A 24,260-nucleotide genomic window follows, 5' to 3' on the forward strand; every position below is an offset into this window, starting at 1 on the left:
CAATGACCAGAAGACTCGTGCGGAAGGAGACAGGCGACGTCAATGAATGCATTCTGGCTCAACCGACGTCATAACGGAAACGTCATAATTAGTTGTTTTAGCGCTACTGTATTTTTTTTTATTTTATTATTATTATTATTATTATTATTCATTTGTATACACATTTCGGATGTGATAACTGCATCATGTCCAAACAGCGAAACTATTGATTGGTATATGGCGAATACATTTTTATGCTGATGAAATAATCATTAAAACACTTGAGCCAATCAGAACGCTGTGGCGTTTTAAATGTCCTTTAGCCGTTCCACATAGGCGGTTGTTTTCCGTTCGGTTTCTGCAGCATGCACAGGCCCCGCCCCTTAATGTCAGCTACCTTGTGATTGGTCCGTTTTTCGTGCACTCGTGAACATTTTGTTTGAGTGCCTTACAGTTGGGCAGTGGCGGTAGTTAGTAGACGCTGCTAATATCCATTTAGATTTTATTTATTTTTAGGCCTTTTTAAAGTAAAAACGTGCGTTGTGTCGTTTGACTTTTTCTACATATAACAGAATTGTTTATTTCTTTGGATGACCCTCTCTGTTCTCTTGCTGGCCGAGAACAAGCTGAATCAGATGGGAACCGAGGAGCGAGGTAACTCGGCAACGGTTGTATTTCAAATTACGTCGAATTGAAAATAAGGTGTTAGGGCATGTCGCGGAATTAGTCTTTATTTCTTTCGGTACGTAGTGTGCCTATGTAGTAAGCAGTGATGAATTTGGGACGCGGCCATCACAATGTTCCGTCCGTTACTACAGTCGACGCTACCAAGTTGGTAACGCAAGCAAGCTCAGGAATTTAGCTCCAGGCTAACAGGGGAAAGTAAATATTACGCGTTTTGACTGTTTCTTCTCGTCATTCACATATTTTTAGAACTATAAATTTTGTTTATAGTCTTCATTGTTAGTGTGTTGAAGACGAGCTATTCTGAATCTTCCGGTTTAATTTAGGACTTTTTGGTTACATAGCTAACGTTAGCTGTTACAACATTAGCCACAAACTGTAAACTAACACTAACACGTTGTTCCTGTTTTATCATGTCGTCTTTTCTTAGAACAACTCCAGAACGGGTTTCATTTTGTTGTTAAATATTTTTAGTAGAAATCTTAACGCTATGATGATGGACATCATTGTGAACGAAGTTTTTGTAGTTATACATGTTATAATGTTTGTTTTATGCCAGGTGTTTTATATGTATGTTCATCTTTTTGTATGTTTTCTACCATAAAGTACAATAAATTAAAACCAACACGTACATCACTTTTCATAAAAATATTAACTATAATAATAATAATAATAATAAAACGACATAAGTATGAAGCCTTGGCCAGTGGAGTCCAAGCACGCTTCACAAACAGCATCCCCTGAAAGTGTCGTTTGTCAGGTTAAAGGTGCAACAGAAAATATTGCTAGTGTTGATTAATGATCAGTCATTTCAGGGCGTTTTCACATTAGACATGATTGATTTATACCATGCCCAGGAACAATTGTGCTCCCCTCCCCACTCCCCCACTGGCCAGAATTTACCCTGTTTTTTTGTGCTCTGTTCTCAGGCACAATTCTCCAATACATCAGGTGGCAGTATGCACCTTCTTGGTTTGTGAGCCATCATTAAAATCAAGACAGTAAGGAAGTTAACTTTTGTGCTAGAAACCACTTAAAGAGGTGGTTTCAGGCACAGTACAGCGTACTGTGTTCTCGCTGATCAAAATAAAACAGACTTTGGGGTCCAAGTGTTTTCTGAAACAATCCCAGGTCTCTAATGTAAAACATCCTAATACTGCCACCAGCTGAATAGGAGAGTGTAAATGCGAAAGTGTACCTGAGAACGAAGCACAAAAAAAATAAATTGAACGCTGCACAGCAGTCGTTACTTGGCATGATCATTCGTGCCTAATGTGAGAACTCAATTAGTCAATATCCCAGCGCAGCTAAGCAATTCTCATGAGAGTGAAAATAATCCCTTGGTGCTTCCATGACAGAAAACTCAGAATTTGTCTAATGTTGACCAAACTTGTCTAATCCACCTTTATGTTGACTTAGCCTGATTTTAGTGTTTCAAGCCAAAATCGCACATCACAAAATTATTTCTTGGTCATGAGCTAAGATCAATGTGGCCTGGCTCACAAGTAGACAATTTAAGCTGCTTTCACACTGGATACTTGGGCATGGATCCGAGTGCATTTGTTCATAACCTCTGGTACATTTGATTAGTGTAAATGATCTGAAACAGGGGTTTTAAATGTGTCGCTGTGTACTTGGGTGTGTACTTGGGCATGGTTCAAGTCCAGTATGTAAGCTAACCTTACAAAAACACTGAAGTGCAAATAGAGATCATCTTGCGGTCATATGATCATACTGGGGCATGTTTTGAAGCAATCGTATCTATTGTCAAAACCACAGTGCACTTGCGACCAAAAGAAGCTAATGATGAAGTTCTAAAAGTACAGTGAAACCTTGGATTACGAGCATAATTTGTTCAGGAAGCGGACTCGTATTCTAAAACACTCATAGACCAAATCGAATTTTCCCATAGGAAATAAAGGAAACTCTAATTATTCATTCCACAGCCCCAAAAAATAAATACATAAAATAACACAAAACATAAAGTAAAAATAAAACAAATTAACCTGCGCTTTAACTTTTATCTAAAAAAGTAAAAAAATAAACATTGACAGATAAGCGTTTCCGTTTGTGCACGCAGGCTCTGTATATATATGTGAGAGAATCCAAAGTAAGCTCCCCTCTCCCCCTTCTCGTATTACACAAACCCTTCCTTCACTCTTTTTACACACACGCGTGCACACAATGGAAACACTGTTTTATTGGAAAAATAAACAAGAAATTTCTGACACTCGATTGAGCGACACACCAACGGAATCACTGCTGTAAAGTAAAAATAAAACAAACTAACCTGCACTTTACCTTTGAAAAGAATCGCGACAGAGTAGTGTTTCTGTGTAGAGCAGAGAAAGAGTGTGTCTGTGAAGGCGAAAGTAGGAGGGGTCTATCTGTGTGTGTGCCTATGTATGTGTATGGGGAACGGTGTCCAATGAGAGAAAAGACGTTGGCTCAGCTGTGATCACTTGCATTCAAAACAAGAAACGCGATACACGATACTCAGTGCTCGCAAACCAAGACTTGTTAATTTTCCAAGTCAAAATTTATAAAAAAATCTTTGCTCGTCATGCGGAACAATCCGCAAACCGCGTTACTCGCAATCTGAGATTTCACTGTATCAGAAATTTTGGATTTAAATTTCATTGTGACCGGTGTTAGTATGATCATCTAAAAAACATGAGGCGGAAGATAGTGTAGGATTATCAAATACTCAGGACCGCTACATCTTTCGTAGTGGCGATGTAGGAACATATAAATGAAATGCGTGAATGGGCAAAAAAATCCTTATAAAACCAAGCTTACCATGAAGAAGTTTTTTTTTTATTTGTTTTCATTTATTTGTGGCCAGTCTGTCGCTAGAGAGCATCTTCAGTGTATATGTTGTCATTAAGGAATTCATGTTATCGGGACAGACTGTCCTGTTGTAAATGGGTGAGTCAAAAATTATTCACACTCCAGTTGTATTAAAACTTCTGTTGGCTACTCTGTCTTATTTTATCAGCACTTTCCATTTAAGGCTACTGTCCCTCAGTCACTGCTGTGCAGGTGTGAGTGTGTTATCAGTTCCTTTGTAACTGTGGTGCAAGCAAAAATGGATGCCCCAGTTGTGAATTGCAAAAAAAGAAGAGCAGCATGCAGTTGTTTTTGTTGTGGTCTGAGGGTGTACTTGGTGCCGTTATTAATTGAAGACTTTCTGCACAGTATGGAGAAAGCATTTTGTCACAAAGAAGTGTGTACTAATGGATAGAGAAGTTCAAGGAAGGTCGCACAAGTCCTAGTCATCAAGTAGAACCAGCTGGCCGTTCCACTTCTACGGCTAATGACAACATTGGGCGTACACATGAAATGATTCTGTTGAAATAGAAGTAAATCTGTTATAATCCATGACAGACTTTGGTCTTAAAAAGGTTTGTGCCGGAGAGCATCTTTAATAAGGGAATATGGGAGCTTGTTGACAGATTTAGACAAACTGTACTGAAAATCAAGGAGATAACACTAAAAAAATATGCTTTTGTCTTGTCTAAAGGTAAATTGAAATAAATTCAGCCAAATTAATAATAATAATAATAATAATTTATGACTCACCCTCATGGTATTAACCCATGCATTTATTGGAATTCTCTCATACCATGTGCAGATCTTAAAAAAACACTCCAGTTTAAAACAGGCATTGTGTCAAAAAGTAAGGACACGGTTACTCTGGTCATCATTAGAAATCCATTTACAGGTTGGCCTAATGATACAGACCTCAAAAGTTCAGCATGATTAGGCTGAACATTTTCAGTTCAACAGAGATTCTCAGATTGGGTTTACATTTGCATAAATATAGCCCCAACCCTTTTAAATAATCATGTCTCAAGTCTTGGTTCTCATACTCACGCTTATAAAATACTAATAAAACACTCAACTTTTCAACTAGTCAGTTTGTGTAATATTTTACTTCTTTTATCCAGTATAGCAGGCAGTAGTTATTCTCAGTCAGTGAGTAACCAGGTTGCCATGTAATGATAATCGGGCTGTAACTATCAAATATTTTAGTAATATTTAGTATTCTACCTAAATATCTTTTTAGTAATATTTAGTATTCTACCAAAAATGTAATCGAGTAATCGGATAAAATGTACTTTTGCTTAATTAAACAGCATTTTCTAAAAAATAAGCATTGTAATTAATCGCAATACAAGGAATAGCTTAAAGTTGACTTAGATGAATTAAGTGCAGTACAGTGCCATACATTCTTATTTTAAAGCCTTTTCTCAAATGCAAAAACTAAAAAGTTATTTTAAATGACTTTAAGTATCAAAAAAACTAAGGCACACATTAAAATCCATTTTGCAGCCCGCAACAGAATGCTCCCTCAAATCAATACACAGCTAACTGTTTGTGTCTCCTTCTGCTTCGTGGGTGACGTAAGCGCTTCTTCTTCATCAGTGTTTAGTGGCAGCTTGCATCCGGAAGCTCGCTGTGTCACCCCAAACAAATAATAGCGCAAAAACATAACCCGAGCTTTTAAAATGAATTAAAAGAAACTTTGAGGCAGAAGATTTTTTTTGTAATCGAATTACTCGAGTTACTCGAAGTATCCTATTAGCCCTAAATGATAATCCACCTAACATCTCACATTATCAATTTAGCAGAATTTTTTTGTTGTTCTTTTGATTTTCGGTATATCTAGCACTGTTTTTGATTCAAGTCGTTGTGAATGGATAAGGGCAGTTCCAGTGGCGTCAGTGTGACATTTGAACAGATATCAAGTTGCAAAGTCTCTCATGAGCTGCACAGGCTTACCATCAGTGATGGTGCACATCAACGTTATGGTTCTGCATTACATAAATCGCTCGATTCACTGACAGTGTTTCAAACTCTTTTGTCCTGAAGGCTTTCCCATGATGCAAAGTGTACTGATTAATACAAAGACTCCTTCCATAAATATTAAAGAATAATCTACTGTCAGCAAACATTTGAAAAAAAGCAGTATTTAGAAAAGATACTAAGCAGTAGTTTTAATTATGTCAGCTATTTTCATATTTAGTCTTGGTCTTGGTCTCGGGATAAATGTCTGTTAGTTTTTATCATATTTAGTCAATCTTATCCAATTTTTTCATTTTTTTTTTCTTTACAAAACAATAGGATCAGTATGGACAATACAGTGTTTTAAAACTTTATTATTTTTAATGCATTTACAAACTTGGACTGCTGTAAGGCTGGCTCCTATGAGTCACAATCTTTTGCTAGCCTATTTGGCAACGGTTTAGCTAACAAAACATAATAACCACAAAAAGGATCTATAGCTACCTTGAGATTTTTATGGTATGATTTGATGTGACTCTTTAGGTTTGTGGCATAGTCTCCCAGGTCCAATCTCGGGTTCAATGTGAAGAAAATGGGCCCAAATAACATCCCTTTATAATACACCCTTGTAACATTCCGTCACTGTGCCCCCAAACTACTTCTGATAGGCCGGGAAATACTGCTGCTCATGCCATAATGAATGAACACAGTGTTCCGGTCGATGTTGACCAAACTTTCTTTTATTTATTTTTTTAAAAACTACATCTTAGTCTCGCCTTTTTCCGTCAACGAGATTGCATGAAAAAGGTTAACACATTTTTTTCTGTCATCAGTTCCAATAATAATGAAATTAACACTAGTAAGCAGTGATAGTTTTAATAATTTTCACCATCGAAATTGCCAACAAAATTATTATTATTTTTTTTTCCTTGCTAGATTTTATACTGAATATATAATATATTGAAGTGCTAATTTGTTTTTATTATTATTATTTCTTCTACAGATTGGGTGGATGTGGCCAACGATCTCATCTGCAAGTGTCGCATTAACCTGAGGATACAGAGGCTCACAGAGTGTGACGCCAGTGTGTTCGTGGCCTTATATGAAGCTATCTTGGGAGAAAAAGTGCCAGGTAAAAAGAGGTTGAAATGACTAAAGTTACTTTATGTTTGTGGGTTTTTATTGTTTTATTATGGCCTCTACATTAGTGTGGTGGTAAAAGAGTAAATTTTAGGTTTTCAATTCATTTATTCATTCATCAAGAGAAGAAATGTTACAGAAAAAGGTACATGTGTCATCAAAGTAAGGATAATCAATATAAATAAAAGAGAGGTTTTGTCTGTACATTGGTCAGAACTCGCTCATTTAATGATGTCTTCTATGATGTTTATACATTGAAGGACCTGTAATCAGGTCTCAGAAAAAAAATTGTCTGTCTCTGTCCAGCCAATTTTGTCACCAAACCACAACTTTGGAACAGTACCACGCAAAACTGGCTGAACAGAATTTAATGACACTTTGTCAGTCCAGCTGTATTTGCCTTATATGCAAGTTAAACCTTCACCAGAAATGAAAGCAAAATGTTGCATCGTATGGATGTCACAGCATCTAATGGGTTTATTTTACTCATTCAGCGCTTTTCCCCTCGAGGTTATGGTTATATGGTGTAATACAAGAAGACACAGAAACGACCGTAGTGCACCTACGAATCCGGCACACTCCTCAATGCACAGACACAACAGCATGCCTCATTATTGCTTATTTTAAATAATGATACTTGCTACATCTCTTCTATATATAATTAAAAGAACAGTTTTGTCTGTATATTGGTCAAAACCCACTTTTGCAATGATATTTTGACCTTTCATACATATATATTAGAGAATATATATATATATATATATATATATATATATATATATATAAAAAAAAAAAAGTTATGTTCAGTTCTGTGCCAAAGCAAATTTCCCCCATAAGAAATAATGGAAACTCAGTCGATTTGTTTTAGTTTACCGATGGAGACTCTTACTCAACCACACATACATACAAAGACAAAATAGAAGATGCTTTACGCGCACACATAGTGAATAGTCAGTGTTACAGTAAACAGTACACGTGCGCAAGGATGTTGACTATACGAGTGACGCACGCACTGAGCCACCGAGACCGAGCATGGGAGACAATTACCCAGAATCTTGTAGCGCTAGAGGGAGAATAACCATTGGCTCAGATATGATCATGTGAAAAAACAAGAAGCGTATGCGTGCCACATGATACTCGATGATACTTGGTACTCGTATATCAAGGCACATTTTTTTCAAGTCAAAATTTAGTACAATTTTTTACACGTCTTGCGGGAACGCTTGCAAACCGGGTTACTTGCAATTCGAGGTTCCAATGTATGTCACAGCATCATGCTAAACTGGCTGGACAGGTTTTCTTTTAACTTGTACAGTACTTTGATATCTGCCTGAACCATAAGTGCTTATCAATAGTAAAAGCGATGTTATGCAAAGTTGTCTTCCGGATTTAATAATCTACCTTCATGTTTTATACATTGAAGGACCTGAAACCAGTCTTAGAAAAAATTTTTGTATGAGATCTCCATCTCTGTTTGTGGGCGTGACTATGTGTGTTTCTCAACAGAGACAATCAACATGATAGTTTACTGTAAATACAGAGAATATGTGGAAGACCCAGTAACCTAATATTAATGCCCTAATTTAATAATGCACCTAATAAACCTAATTTGTAATGCCCTTACAAAGTGCCCAAAACCTGCATGACACACTATGACTTGGGGTAAAAACTGAATCTTTGAATATTAATGAACAGATCACTGCATTTTTATGTTCCCTGCGGAAAATTTAAAACTAGTTTGTCGTATATGTTCTGAAACTGTGGTGCACCACTGAGATAAAACACGGGACGTTAAATCAAGCATATCCGCAGCAGTCTGAGGTGTAGACCACGGAAAAAGTGCGACTTGGTATAAGCAGAGTACTTAACCTTACAAAATCTTCTTTTTATTAATAAGTTAGACAGATTTCTGCCATAAAGAAAGACAGACAGACGTACATGGGCTTTAATCTGAAATAATATCACTGGTTACATTAAAGCTGATCAGGTTATTTTTAGCTTGTACTCAACTATTTCTAAAAATTCTTTACCCTTCAACGAAGGGTACTAACTCTAGTTATAAATCAGAGAAAGCCACGTATAACGAGTATAGAAAGAGTTGTTTGGGATTCCCTACAAAAGCAGAAGCCTATTTAACTTCTCCTTTTAGTTCTCTGGAAGCAGCACTTCCTGAAAATGTGACCGGAAAGCGCACGGCATGCTGTTTCATTATGTTTTAAAATCCTTAATTACAAACTAACTGAAAGCATCTGAAGTGATGCAAATGTTTTGTTACTGTTTATAATATATTGCCATTTTTGTACGTTGGTTTTGGGTAAAATACATATTTTAGATATTTTTACAATGTTATGTTTAACATTAATTAGTCTAGTGTGTTTATTAGAGCAGTGGTCACTCAATAGGTTAAGGCTCTGAGTTTCTGATTTGGAGGTCGGTTTAAGCCCAGCGCTACCGGGATGCCACTGTTGGGCCTTTAAACAAGCTGCATGAGCACCGTATCATGGCTGACCCTCTGACCCCAACTTTCTGACAAGTTGGAATATGATTAAGAAAAATATTTCAGTGTATATAATTTATAAAGCTTAAGTTAAATTAAGGCATAACTTAGTAATGCGTAAGATAAATAATTTAATCAACAGGTTTATTTTTTTTTATAAAATAGTTATTCTTTACTACATTTCTACCAATAAAGGGCAGATTATAGGTATGTTTTTAAGCCTGTGTACCCTGCAGCTAGCTTTTCCTTTTGCTTTTTGTTTAATTATGTGAATTCACTCATGTTCAGACTCAACAAACAAATAGAAATAGTTGCAATAATAATTGTAAAAATACTAATAATAGTAAAAATAACTATGAAAGCCGCCTGCATAGGGAGGATAAAAAAACTACCCGAGCATCTCACAAAAAACTGATCGAGTGGAAAGCAACTATATCCACATACTATACCCATACATTTTCAGATGCGTTTCATGAATAAAACTTTTACCGAAGATTTTATCTCTTTTCAGATTACATCGTTGTGCCCAAGAGCCAAGAGGACGACATCCACAACATACAATCTGTGATTGACTCGCTGGCCCTGGACTATCTCCAGATCAGCTTATCCCACATCACAGGTGCAGAATTGTACTACACTAGGGGTATAACAGTATGATGCAGTCACCAATCTTTGAACAAGTTCTGAAAACAAATGTGAAACAAATCAGAAATTGCTATAAAAAGAGATTTAATATTGTAAACAAAATGTACTATGGGTACATTTTATTTATAGCATTTATTTATAATGACGCCAACTGCTGTCATTTTAGCCAGACTTTTAGATCCGACTTCAAAAGCCTGTATTTCAGACAGTGTAGATTGTAACATTGCAGTGCTGATATTGTTTACAGAGACCCTTTAATTGTTTTTAAGTTCGTGTTTCGGTTGTTGTGTTTATTATTAGTGCCGATTCTTGATGATAAAATGTGATCATGTAATTAGCGTGCTCAATATATATTTGAATCATTTTGTTATTGCCATGTTTGCACTGAAATTGAACAGATAGAGACGCGCGTATTTAGACCTACTGTAGCTGTTCATGCTTTGGATAGTCAAGTGAGGTAGTGGATATGTTTGCTCGGGGCCACAGTGTGTTCTGCTGTGTACGCATTCAATAGCGCCTCTTGTTTTAGAGGGAACATTGCTGCTTTTGTACAGAGCCTGGTTCTGAGCCTGTGGTTTTTGTTTATCGGGCCAGGCTGCTGTCTGTTGCAGGTTTTTTTTTTGTTTTTTTTTTTTTTCCTGATCTCCAGTGGTCCAATGCCTGCCTCTCTTTGTAGGTGAGAACATTGTGAAAGGACATAAGGATTCCATTCGTAACCTCCTGGAGATCTTTGATGGGCTGCTGGAGTATCTCACGGAGCAGCTCAGTGACGAAGAAGAGTTCCCAAATGGAGGTGAAACGCTTTTCTCTAGACTGTTTTTGGCTGTTTTGTTTGCCTGATCACATCAGATTGAATTACAGAGCTGAAGTGTATTTCATTCATAAACTCCCCAACATGCACGAACTGGATATAACTGGCTTTGGAAGCAGCTCAAGCAGGGATTACCGGCGGCTGTTCGGGTATTAAATGATCTCAGCGAGCTGTTTGCCAGGTCATTCCTGACCCCGCTGTGACTCAGTAGACGGCTTTGCTTTCCCAATGGGTCTGGCTTAACTCATTATCTTAAATGATAAATGTCAAGGAAGCACAGATGCTGAATATAAGTACTGGAGTAACATTTTCCAGAAATGCTGCCCTTATCAGGTGGTACTGAATGACACTGTTAGAAAGGTTCAAGGAAATTCAAATCTTTCACCCACTTTTTATCACCTTAAATATTGTAAAAAAAAAAATAATAAAAAATGTGGTAAACTATGTACATTTCATTATCAGCTCAACCACTGTTGTTTTTTTGTTTTTTTTATCATACCAAATATACTTGATGAGCCGAGACGTATTTAGTGTCTTGATGTTTGTTTCTGGAGATTCACACTAGATTTAAGTGCAGATTAGAACTGTAATGTTTTTTTTCATTCAGAAATGCTTAAATATGGTCTTTTAAAACTAATGTATAACGATTTAGTTTATGGAGATCTCGTTTATTAGATCAATGTAACCATTAATCTGCAGTTACATTGTTCTCATGGCTTCTATACAAAAATGAGTAAAGTTAACATAAGACACCAAGGGCCCAATAAAAAAAATATATATATATATATATATATATATATAATAAAAAATAAAAAAAGGCATGTTTGTTTTTATCTTTTTGTCCATTGGTGCGAGTAGTAATGTGGCGCAGATTGAAATAAATGTAAAAAACACCATGGTATGAAGTTTCTCATATATACACAAAGTCTGTTCATGTTGAAATGGGACAATTTGAACAACTCCAGGACACAGGGCAGTAAAGGCTCTATCCAAAAAAAGCTAAGCAAAATCTTCCTGACCAATCAGAACAAACCCTTCATAGGCAATGTTCTATAGTTTATTTTAGAGTACATCAGTGAAATACGTGATCTGATACCAAACATATGTGTTTTGCTATTTTAGAGTAGTAATTCAATGTTATAGTGTAAGTAATGGTGTCATTATGTACACAAAGAGATGTGTGTTGGCACACTTCGTCTTCATGTGTGTTGTCTTTTCTTTTATCCCCCTACAGACCTCAACGGTACAGATCACCCTGCGGAAGCACGAGAACAAGATAAAGAGGAGAAACTGTCTCAGATCTCTAGCACACAGTGAGGCTTTAGCACTACACGCACACGAACGTCTCGATAGAGTCTCGATGTTAGGGTGTTACGGCTGCGTTATTTGCAACACCAGTTGAGTAGAAACTGGTTTAAAGATTCTGTTGAACTGACAGCCTTGGGTTTTTGTTTGTCAGGCGGAATGAGGAAGCAGTTTGGTGTTTACATTTCATAGATATCATTTTAATTAAGTAAAAATTAACTTAATTTAAGTAAAGATGTGACCATAATTATACTAGATATTATTGTAATATGCCATCCTTTCCCTGGAGAAGCATAGATTAAATTTTTCGTTTGAAACCAACTTAAGTTATAAACATATACAAGCTGGCTAGTAGCCACAACATTTCGCAAAACGAGAGGCTGTCATTTATTGTTGAGTTACATTTTTTTCTTTACAAATAAGCTGCAGTGAGTGTTAAGTGAATGCAGCGGAACCGGTCCTGGTGGTGCTGTAGCTTTTTATCCTGTTAATCATAAGGCATAGTCAGGAAATTCAACAAAAAGCAAATACATTAACATCACAAGCAGAGTCTCATGTCTAAAGCAACTCCAAAGTAGTGACATAAGAAAATAATCAGCAGCAAGGTGTGGCAATGTGATGCAATGACAAAGACAAATGATTGTCACAGACTTAAAATTAATAAATTTACAATGATAAAATTATTTGTGAATAATTTGTTTAATAAATATTAACATTTTCAATATTTTTTATCATTTAACATTAACAGCTATAGCCAATTACTTTTATTAAAGCACTTATATACAGTTTTTCTCATCAGTCTCTCTTCTTTTTTTTTTTTTTTTTGTTGTTTGGCATTACAGGTTGCCATGTTATCAAGAGTCCTGAAGGCTCTCATTAAAAAGCTTCCTTTCATTAATATATCCTTAGAATTTATTATAGAATGCTTCACCATATTTACTGTCATTGTATTTTATGTTGCTTTGGTAAATAACAACTTGTTCATCAGGTTTTTTTAAGACTTTTTTTTAGACACTAGTTTCTGCTGCACGTCTACTACATCTTTATGAATCCCTGTGAATATGCTGTTGCTGTAGGAATGGTTATATATTAGAACAAGCACTTTAATTTGATTCGTAGCTAATGTTTAATGTTAGAGTAAATGTTTTTAGGAAATCAAACTCCCTTTCTGACAAAAAAAAAAGGGAAACATCCAATAGTAACTTAAGACCATACAGAATAAGTAATAGTGATATGATGATGAGTGTTGCTCTGTCAATCCCCCTCCCAAAATTAACACCTTTTCTAAATTCTTCTTCATCTTTCAGTTCCGCTGGCCCGTCCAGTAAATACTCCCTCCATTCCTGGAATGGGAATGAATCCGAGTCAACTGGCGAGCTCATCCGTCTGGGCGATTCAGCCCGTACATTCACCACGAAGCAAGAAGGTGCACAGGATTTCTTCTCAAGCTTTCATATTTCTATATAAAGTCTGGTTTAGTCACCCTTTGATTCCAGGCTGGAAACTTGGAAAAGCTGGTCAGAGTATTGGATTTGTGCGTCTTGGTAAATTGAATGCTAGCATCAGTGAGAAATGATCAGAGGTTCTACTGCTGCTGCAGTATATGTTAATTCAGAAAATCCAATATTTACATTTGATAGTCTTTTCCCAACTTTCTTCAGACTTCTGATGAACGATACCAGAGACATTAGCTGTGACTGGCTTAATAGTTTAGCAAGGCTGGGCTCCTTGATTTCCCTACTGTGGTATTTTAATCGTCTGGTTAATGAGGTTTTTTTTTGTTGTTGTTTTTTTTGTGCTCTGAGCAAGAAGTATTTCCTGAAGCTGACATCAGAGATTTTTGCTCATGATTATAAAGTGATTAAAAAATCAGTCATACCAAAACAATAGCTTTTTGCCCTCAGTGTAGCTATTAATTGCATACATTAAGTTATTTAAACAATAAACAACAATTTTACTTGTATAGTTCATATGGCAATTTATACCTAGTGCTTTTAAAATGAGATGCTTAACATTAACACCTTTTTTTTTCTCTCTCACTTTCAGTGCGGTCACAACCTCTTTCATCTGTAATTTCTATTGAAAAATCTCCTAGTGCCCCTGACGTACCCACAACTCAACCCTGTCAGCCTCAGGAGCCTTTCCCCTCTGCCATTCCCCCTCAGCCTTCCCAACAGACCACTCCTCAACAGGCGGGGAGACCCCCGTCATCACCACCTCCCACAGAGGATAATGAGGGAGACACAGAAGGGACAAACAAACAGGTAGAGCATTAACCATGGCCTTGAACTGCCATCTGTAGACTGGCTCTTCAGTTTAATAGGTCAAATATTGGTCTGTTATTTATATTATAAATTATATTATAATTTCTGTTATAAATTGGACAAGTAAATGTGTTCCTATGTCTATTTCAGTGCCAAGAACTCTATTTGTTCTTTCATGTTTACACACTCTCGCACACTCTACCAATAATGTGCCTCGGGCACTTGGACAGCTGATGACTAGCATCGCGCTGCGGCATCGCCACAGAAACTCCCGAATACGCCCTGTAGTTTCCTAGACACACAACCACAACTGTCTCAGCTGTGTGCACATTAAATGTTGTAACACACCTTAACGTTTTAAAGCAACCCACTAGTATAACATGATTTTCCCAACTACCCAAAGTCACACATTGCTTGAACCAAGAGAAAGGCATTCCTGCATTGAAAGGGAAAACCATGCCTATTGAAAAACCTCAATGGAGGTCACTTCTGTTGTTAAGTGGTTTAAAAGGGACTGGGTTGCATCATAGTTTCACTCAGCAGTAATGCAGACAAACACCAAACTGCTGTTGTGCATTTACAGTAAGTGCTGAGAAATATCCATGTTGTAAGAGGTATGTATTTGAATAAGCAAATGAACTTGATGCAAACATTCAGGCAGGAGAGGAAATTATGTCAGGTCTCTCGCTTGCACGGAACAAGTTACTGTAACAAGTTACTGAAATCTCTCTCTCTTTTTCTCTCTCACACACACAGAATGGTCATTCGTCTAAGTGTAATGGTGTTCAGAGTAACGGGATCCACACATCTGGTAGGTATCAGCTTTATATCACCACAGTATTGGATCACCACTTTCTGGGCAAACTGGGCTCTTTTTCAGTATCTGCAAAAAACTCCTAGAGATTTTTAAATTGGTGGTGGCTGAAGTATGTTGGGGAGGGAACCTCAAAAGCAGAGAAGCCACACGATTGAACAGGGTAGTTAGGCGAGCATAATCTGTGATTGAATCTAAAACTAGATTCTATGGTGCTGAAAAGGAGAACCTTGATCAGTCACCCATTTAATGGAGATCCACCAAGCAGAAGAGCATTTTCAGTGGTAAACTTCTATCACAGAGCTCTGCGGCAGTCTCAGGAAATCCTTTGTTCCCAGGCCCATACGCTGTTTTAGCACCTATTTACGGTGCCTGGGGACATGATTGGGATTCTTGGTTTCTCAGCCACTAGTCATTTTTTAATTTTTTTTATGCATGTAGCTCTCAGTCTCATCAGTCTTACTGGTCACGGTCATGGGTTGCGGATGGGTTCCCTGTTGAGTCTGGTTTTTTCTTGCCACCGTTCCACCCAGCTTGCTCATCAGGGACAATCTGATAATTTATGCATTTTTCCACAAGCTTTTCAAACTTCCTTCCATATATATATATATATATATATTTTTTTTTTTTTTTATTCTTTGTGACTATTGTTAAAAGTACTATATAAATAAAACTGAGTTGAACAGAATTTTATTCTTCCATTTAGTACAATGCTGAAGTTAATTACAGAAATGCCTCTTTGTGATTTTTAGTTATTCTTACATGGATGGAAGTATAATAATGTTGCTTAAGTTGCAATCATGATGAATAACCGTTTATTTGTGCCTAGCAGGAAGTGAGAAGTCTGTACAGAGTCTGAAAGAAACGCAGCCCGAGGCTCCCAAAGCACAAGCGGAGGTAGGGTATTAAGATTTCAAAATCGAATGCATTTTTCTCAACAGAAAACAGGACAACAGTTTTGCCATGGAATTGCATTTAAAACAGATGATGATGATGATGATGATGGCTTAACCTGTTTTTAGTTATTTATTTTTCTTTTCCTTATCCTTTCCTTTTGAAACCGGCCACCTCTTCACAGGGTGGTAGTGAGGGAGCACGGCGTGTCCTCTTTAACACTCAGCCGGACGTCCTGCTTCTCTCCCACCCACACGGACATAGCCACAGAAAGGGCACACGCACACACAGCCGAGAAGAAGACAAGCAGAGTGATGAAGAGCGGATCCACAGCTCCGGCTCATCATCTGGAAGGCGGAAAAGCTACAGGAGCAGGAGGTGAGGCGCTGGGAAAAGAGTGCATGCACTAAAATGTATAGAGAGCTATTGAGGACATTTTAAACATGGAAAATAGTCAACAGTACTCGTTCGTTTGTGTTTATTATATATTCAAGACATTTTATGGTAGAAGACTCCATCTCTTTTTCTGCTTCAGGCTAGTGGAGGAAAGTGAAGACCCGTTATCCAGACGCAGTCAGAAGAACAGACAGGCTGAGCAAGAGCTGCACGAAATGTCTGAGAAACTGGCTCGCCGTCTCGAGGAACTCGATCTAGTGAGTGTCCTCAAGGTTTCAGAAGCAGTCACATCTCATATTTGTCCTGTGGTGAATCAAAAAACAATTTTATTGTCCGTCTGTACATTTACAATTTTATCTCGCTCGTGCAGATGCTGAAGAGGGCTCTCGGGGAGACAGCAGACCAACCAAAGCCTGCAGAAGAGGACAAACACTCCCACCATAGTGACAGTGTCATGGAGTGTAGACGTGTCCCCAGAACCACAGGTACTTCTAGCACTTCTTTCTGCTCCAACTTTTTTCATAAATCATATTTTCCCAGACGTGCTGATGTGATGTGATTTTATGTCACCCCCCTATACAGACAGGGCCAGTGTGGACCGACCTGCTCGCGCACGCTCTCTTTCACCGTCTCCTCCTCCTGTATGTCATTCCAGTCAGAGCGTGATAGAGGGCGCTCCGCTCACACACATGAGGCAAAACACGACCCGGAGGCGTCATGATAAGCCCAGACACTTTCAGGACCAGCACAGAAAAAGCCAGGTCAGACAGAGATTAAATAGAGCGCACGATCTTGGTGTACTTCATTTTCATAAATATGGTATATTCAGAAATATGCAATTTGTAGAGATATCTAGTGTTTTAAAGCTAAGCTAGTTAGACATACCTTGCAAGATAAATTCTTGTTTTCAGTTAAAAACTGTTTGATATGAAACAAATGTACAAACTGATGTGTAACGAAGTAAATATGTAAATCTAATTGCTCATGTAAACCTTAAAACCAAGCTTTGTGCGGCAGAAGAAAGTGGGGGGAGCAGCTTTTTTTTATTATTATTATTGCTATGTATATGGTGTACTGTATCTCTCTTGTCTTTCTCCTGTTTGCCTCTAGATGGTAGCTGAAGCTTATGATGCAGAGCTGAAGAACTTGAATGAGCAGCAGAGAATAGACTTGGCCATCGAGAGACTGCGAGCTCAGGAAGCTGTAAGAACGTCTGGACGATATATTATACTATTGCATTCTATTCATAAGTTTTTTTTGTAGGCTATATGTATTCTATATCATTAACACTTTATATCTTTACTCAAATTAACTGATTGTATTTTCAGAATTGTGTGTGTATATAGCGGTTCACTGAAGTAAAAAAAATTTCCTGGTTACTATACACTGCTAAGCCGTGATGTATTTTTGTCATTGGCCATAGACGTTGTTTATACTATACAATAATTCCTACGTTTTTTTTCGTTTGTTTTTTTTGTTAGCGAATTCATTGTTTGCAAATGTAATGTCAGTGAAACCCTTTTATGTCTTTGTTTGTGTAGGAGCGGCAGTACAGAGAGGCCATACGTAAAGAAGCGCATCACGCTTCAAAATCTCCTAACTACAGACCCAAATCAGCTCTCTCAGTCAAGACTCCCCGCTCGAAACCCGCGGCTCCTACCCGACCACGCGCCCAGACTCGTAAAACAGCCCAACGTAAGCCACTTCACTCCTCCTTATCACAGCACAGATGACAGGATATTGTTTAAATTCCTGTATCATACAAGCATTTTGATAAACTATTTTGACCCTGCACAGCATGCAAGCATGCATACATCTTTTCTGACCTGCTGTTTACCAGATAATGGTGAAGTGTAAAACAAAAGGGAAAACAAGCACAAAGAAACCACATGCACTGTAAACTGTTTTGTTTTTTAAACATGTGGCACATTTCAAGCCGGGTGTGTGGTGTGGAATGAGCAGAACATAGAATATTATGTTCTAAACATAATATAACTTTTATTATCACACAAGTGATTAGTCAAAATTATTGCAGGTTTACAAATTCATCAGCCACTGCAATAGGAAGACCTGTATCCCTGCTCATTCATACACATCCAAAATCACTCATTTGGTAGCAGTGCACACATATGAACAGTGTGCAAGTCACAATCTGTAGTTGATATTCACATCAGAGTAGGAGGAAAACCATAAGCTTCATGGTGCTGTTGTTTGGCTTGTTTGAGAATTTGTTGATCTACGGGAATTTTCACACATATTGAGAGTTTACATAAACAGTGACGACAAAAGAAACTAGAAAATGTCCATTATTGCTAATTCCTTTTCTTGGCTGGCAGATTTGGAACCTCTGGTTGTAGCCCATCTGCCCTTAATTTTTGATGCATTGTGAAATTTCTAGTGAGTGGTTATTTGAGTTATCATATCCTTTCTGTCAACTCGAAGCAGTCTGTCCTTTCTTATTTGAATTCTCTTATTAACAAAGGATACATAAGTGTTTTTTGGTTAACTTGTATTACATGGCGTTAGTTTAAAGGTTAATTAAGCAGCCGCATGCCAAAACCCACGTTTGAAACCTATCAGCCACAAAGCTAAGTAGCTTCTAAATCAAGGCTGAATTCCAAATCCCTCTGATCAAGGGCACTACTTGGTGTGTGAGACAAGGGATTATACACCGTAGCACATTAGCTTTCCATTTAACACTCTTTGGGATTTTATCCTGGAAATATGATGTTAACTAAGCTAATATTCTAAAGCAGAATAGTAGCATAATAAGTGGAAATTTTCAATCTTATTTATATAGCGCTTTTAACATTTAAGGGAATTAAATTAGGGAAATGAGTCTGGAATGTGTGAGAGTGTGTATGAATTAGAATGGCCCTGATGAGCAAGCCGAGGGCGACAGGGGCGAGAAAATCTCGCCGAGATGGCAATAGGAAGAAACCTCGAGGGGAGCCAGACTCAACAGGGAACCCATCCTCATTTGGGGCACAAAACCATGTAGTGCTTTGTAGGTCAATAGTAGTGTGTATGAAGTGTGTATAAAATGAAGTGTGTATAAATTGTGGTGCAGTGCCGGGTGACGGGCTCATGTCAAGACTCCGGCTGCTGCATTCTGATCTAACTAGAGCCTGATTATGCACTTAGTTGAACATCCAGACAGTAAGAGGAACTTACCATCACTGCCATGGTTTATTCTCAGCCTCTTGTGGCTACATAGTACCAGTAATAATTAAAAACTACTTTAACCCTGTTTATTAAAGCTCTTGATTGTTAACTATCGGTCTTCAGCTTCACTGGTCACAGTTCCGACAGAAAGATATGTATTAGTGGAGCAAAATACCAGGTTAAATAAACATTCAAATCATAATCCAATGATAATAAATGTTGTTTGTGGAACTATTGCATAAAAACAGTATAACACTTGAGGTCGTGCTGAATATTAGCACTCCCTCGTGACATTTCTTATAGGAATATAAAAAACATGCTTAGAGAATAAAGTGTGTGTGTGTGTGTGTTTGTGTGTGTAGTGCGAGTGAAGGAGAACGACTTGTTGCCAGTTCTGTTGGACGACTTCCCTCCTCTGCAGTTCTCTTCTCACACTCTGTCCCACATGTGGAAACAGCAGCTCCAGCAGGTCGACCAGCTGAGTGCTCTGAACAACCAGCACAAACACGCACACAAACACACCAACCAGGTGATTACAAGCACGATAAACACAGGCACAAATCCACAACAAGGTTCGACATGGTCGGCAACACAAGAGTCGGGTTTGATATAAGACACACGTTTGCAATTTTATTGTCTTACAGGTAGAGGAGGCACAGAAGAGACACGATCTGCTCATGGATATCATCCGCAAAGAGCAGGAGCACAATCGTCGTCTGGTGAGCACACTCGACAATGTCCTCAAGAAACAGCAACATATTTAAAAGAATGCATGTTTTTGTCTCTGAATCTAACTTGATCTCTGCCTCTCACAGAAGGATTTCCGAGAGAGAATCCAGCAGCAGAGGTCCACGCAGAATAAGCTGCGGGAGCAGAGACAGCAGGTGGCCCGCGCCCGCAAATACCACAACGATTACCACGTCCAGCTGCGTGCCCGACTCCTCCGAGCCCGCACGCGAGAGGAGAGGGTGAGTCACGCTTCAGCTATGTCGCCCTCTGTTCAGCACTCTGTCAGGCGAATCATGAGGGGTGGAAATCTCAAACTCGGCAGTTCTTTATGTCGAATTTACAGAGTACTGACGATATAAAGCAGCATGTGCTAGTTCTTGTCTTCAACTGTCACTCACTGTTAGCGCCACATAAATGAATTGATGTCAGAATTAATATCAAAGGCTTCTCCATCTCCAAAAATGGTCTCGTAAGTTAGCACCCATGTGCTATTAGCTCTAACAAAGATAGCACAGCTGTACAATGGAAACAGCTATTTATCTGGTGCACATTCTGGATGTTGATAAAATGTCTGACGTGTTGCTTTGTCTCTCTATGTGCCCAGATGTTTCGGCAGGTGTTCGAGGAGGGTCTGGAGCTGCAAAAGGCCCGTCTGAGGGAACAGCGCGTGTACGCTAAAGAACAGCGACAGGAGCATGTACGCAAACACAAAGATGAGATCGAGGCCATGGAGAACTACTACAAAGACCAGGTAACTCCTTGTTTCCATGTTTAACCAACCACCGTTAAGGCTCCTCACTTACTGACCCGAGATTGGTGCTGCTCACAGTGGTAATGTTGGCTGCTAATTTGGTTATAGTTTACATTGTAGCCTTTTGGATGAAACCAAACAATCATTTTAGTTATAGTGGCTATTTTGGTTCCATGGGGGGATAAATTTTAACTGACATTTAAACTGTGTTGATAAAATGTAAAGATTTGTGAAGCGAACGATTGATTGAAAAACACATATGTGAGTATGAAAATTATCTGCACTCTGGCTGGGCTGTAGGATTAATTTTATTTAACTTTTAGATTATTATAATTTTTTTTTTTTTTTTACATAATCTCCTTGGTTTTCAGTACACTTTTTCCATCTGCCAGCACACTTTCGTATTCCCTCATTAAAAATGTTTTAAGCTGAGCTGTGAGCCACGAATGCCCGCTGTGTTTACTGATTTATCAGAAGTGAATCCGCGTAGGGCTGCTTTCCGGGGACCAAACAGGTGGAAGTCCAATGGAGCAAGATTAGGAAGTTTTTGCAGAGTGTAGACAGCGTGGGTAGAAGTGTGGACCTTAGTTATCAGCCATTTATGTGGACGGGCGTACAGCTCGTTCTTGATAGGATTCAGTGACTAAGGAGAAAGCAGCCTTTAACGGAAAGCACTGATTAGCACAGTGCAGTGGGAAGTTTTATTGTTTCCGGAGTGTGGTTGACTTATATTTTTATTTATATATATATATATATATATAGAATGTAATATAACGGTTGCCCTCATCTCAATTATTTCTCAACCTTTGTCTGCAATCAGTTTTCCATGCTGGCTGAAAGACTCGCTCTGGAGCGCCATGACATCCAGGTACGGAAGAAAGCCCAGGAAAAGGTACGTTATGCTCTGCTTAAATCTTTTCTCTTAATACAGTACCTTGATCATGTTAAATATTTAGGCTTAAAACATTCATTAAAAAAAATTAGACCTGCATGTTTGATTATCAACAAAGCTATTAAAAAAAATCTCCCCCTGTCTGAATATCACATGGCTGCTTGTACAGTAAAATTGGACAATACTACTAAACTATCATATTGTAATACTTAAGGTAATTTTTATGATTCACAATATTTCGAGTATAAAATCTCAGAAAAATCTCAGAAAAACCTCAGTATTGTTTCCAATGTTATGGCTGATCGGTGGACAGTAAAAGACTTTTCGCTTAGGTGAAAAGCACACAGATCCTGTTAGTAAGTCAGATTTTTCCAGGTTTTACTCACTGAATCCTACATTTTAGGCGGGACATGTAGATAAGTATAAACGTAGAAGAGCATACAGTATATACCCATAACGGCCATATAAATCCCATCTCTCCACATTCATCCTCCAGGCTCTGCAAAAGATGAAACGGGAGCTGAGGAGCAAGATGGAGCGAGAGATCAACGAGTTGCAGAAGATCATCATTCGGGATGATGAGGAGGATTACTTCCGCGAGTTGGAGGTGGAGCGGCTGCGCAGGCGAGTGCAGATGGCCTCCTTCCAGTATGGCACAAGCTGCACGAACTGACTCCTGTTGCAGGGTAAACGCATCATCTAGTGACCAGTCTCAACCTACGCTTACCCTAACACCAGGCTGGAGTTGTTTCTACTTTTACACATGCAAATACTGAGCTGCATTATTGCACAAGGGCTTCTGATGAGCACATTTTTACATGATGCGTCCTGTAAAAGCTGAGTGGAGGAATCTTGAGTAGGAACGAATGACACAAATCTATCACTTTTTTCTTTCTTTTTTTTTTTTTAAGGACATTTTGACGGGCAGAGAATACATCGAGATATTTAGGTTGGATAGTGCATCATGAAGAAGAAATGGTTTTTATTAAACGTCTACCAAAATTAATCTTTCAAGGTCGGAGCTGCGGCTTGTTACTGTGAGTAACAGTGATCGGGTTCATAAATGTGTTTAGGCATTTGTGACATAATTTATTGCAATATTTGATGCACAAATTAGAGGATGTGACAATATATATAGAATCTATAAGATTTAGATTTCCCAATATGCAACCAGTAAGGATTATATACAAAATATATAAAACGAATTATATGCAACATATTTAAAAAAAAAAAAAACGCCTTATGTCTCAATGCCTTATTCACTTTTTTCCTTTTTTTTTTTCCTCGCCACTTGTACTGTCATATATGCCGGAAACTGTGACTCTGAATTAATACTTTATTGTAAATGAGGTTTTTTTTCTTTCTTTTTTTTCACACCATTCCATACCTAAAGTCATGATTGCAATGGCATGTTGTGCAACAATATGATTTGCATAGCATGTAAATAATTTCTCTCTAATTATCTCTATATACCGTTCTGATAAACCTCATTAATTACACAAGCAAAAGAAACCATGCATGAGTCAAGCTGAGATTTTCTCTAATTACATACGACGTGTCAAAGTTCCTCCTGCCAATCCTGAGGTCTGAGACTCATCTAATTATCTCCTCTCAAACCTTATCTTGACTGTGTTTCATTCCTTTTCAACAGTGTTTGTTGATTTTATTATTGTAATAAGTATAATGGTTTTTGTCTTTTTCTGGGTTTTATGATTCAATTCGAACTGTTTTTAAACTAAAGTAACTCTTCAGCTGCTATTGTTTCTTATTGGAACTTAAAAACACCTGACCTGTCAGTGTCTTGTTTGTGCGAGTGTAAACACAGGGTTACTCTACTGTTTATTGCAAAACAATGTTTTTTATTGTGAAACTGTAAATCACATCAGCTCCATGTAGCTTCTAAGGCATATTTATTGAAAGAAAACTGGGATCTGTTCATGAAAACATGTCGTACGTGGACACTAAATTACTGGACGTCTTTTGAAAACGGTTCTGGATCCTCACGTGAAGACCTGCATAGGCCAAGTCCTCCACCAGAAACACACACTGAACCTTTAACTTGCTGCTAACAGAGTCTTCCTCCATCACTAAACTGCTGATGCAAGTCTAAAAGATCCTGTTTTTACTATTCTTTTCTTTTTTGGTGGCGATAGAAAAACGAATGATTTTGCACCTTTCCACCCTGACGTGGACCGTTGATTATTATGTGGCTGTTAATAATGATCTGCAAATCTTTTTAAATTATTTTATTTTGGAATTTCTCATTGCTGGATCGGTCTTCCTGACTGTGTGAAACTTGTTTGTTATAATTTAAGTATTTATTAAATTGCACAAACTGATTTGGCTCACTGAATTAATTTATATGCTCTGGTGAATTGCTGTTAGTTACCATAACATATTTCCTAATGTTGGATTGGTTTTTTACATTTAGGCATTTGGCAGACGCTCTTATCAGAGCGACTTACGTTTTTATCTCATTATACATCAGAGCAATTGAGGGTTAAGC

At 38.0% G+C, this 24,260-nt stretch overlaps 1 protein-coding gene across 2 annotated transcripts; it reads left to right on the forward strand.

Moving 5' to 3' along the window:
• The first annotated feature begins 422 nt into the window (after nucleotides 1-422).
• LOC128527082 (centrosomal protein of 95 kDa-like) lies at nucleotides 423-24,093 on the forward strand. Of its 2 annotated transcripts, none has more exons than XM_053499369.1 (21): nucleotides 423-633; nucleotides 6,455-6,583; nucleotides 9,600-9,707; nucleotides 10,410-10,526; nucleotides 11,779-11,857; nucleotides 13,157-13,275; nucleotides 13,896-14,113; nucleotides 14,870-14,924; nucleotides 15,757-15,824; nucleotides 16,006-16,199; nucleotides 16,357-16,474; nucleotides 16,588-16,702; nucleotides 16,800-16,978; nucleotides 17,328-17,420; nucleotides 17,759-17,912; nucleotides 19,745-19,911; nucleotides 20,027-20,101; nucleotides 20,198-20,350; nucleotides 20,716-20,862; nucleotides 21,683-21,754; nucleotides 22,251-24,093. In XM_053499369.1, exons 1-21 carry the CDS (start codon nucleotides 570-572, stop codon nucleotides 22,425-22,427), a joined length of 2,601 nt encoding a protein of 866 aa, XP_053355344.1. In that variant the 5' UTR covers nucleotides 423-569; the 3' UTR covers nucleotides 22,428-24,093. The 2 variants fall into 2 exon arrangements, with proteins under 2 accessions (XP_053355344.1, XP_053355345.1); XM_053499370.1 differs by having other exon boundaries at nucleotides 15,760-15,824.
• The last annotated feature ends 167 nt before the right edge of the window (nucleotides 24,094-24,260 follow it).

The sequence above is a fragment of the Clarias gariepinus genome, chromosome 6 (genome assembly GCF_024256425.1).
Source record: "Clarias gariepinus isolate MV-2021 ecotype Netherlands chromosome 6, CGAR_prim_01v2, whole genome shotgun sequence".
Taxonomy (NCBI): Eukaryota; Metazoa; Chordata; class Actinopteri; order Siluriformes; family Clariidae; genus Clarias; species Clarias gariepinus.

Coding starts and splice junctions, on each gene's coding strand:
- LOC128527082 (XM_053499369.1), top strand. CDS start 570: ATGACCCTCTCTGTTCTCTTGCTGGCCGAGAACAAGCTGAATCAGATG. Junction 11,858..13,156: donor TCTCAGATCTCTAGCACACA/GTGAGGCTTTAG, acceptor TTCATCTTTCAG/TTCCGCTGGCCCGTCCAGTA. Junction 19,912..20,026: donor CACACAAACACACCAACCAG/GTGATTACAAGC, acceptor ATTGTCTTACAG/GTAGAGGAGGCACAGAAGAG.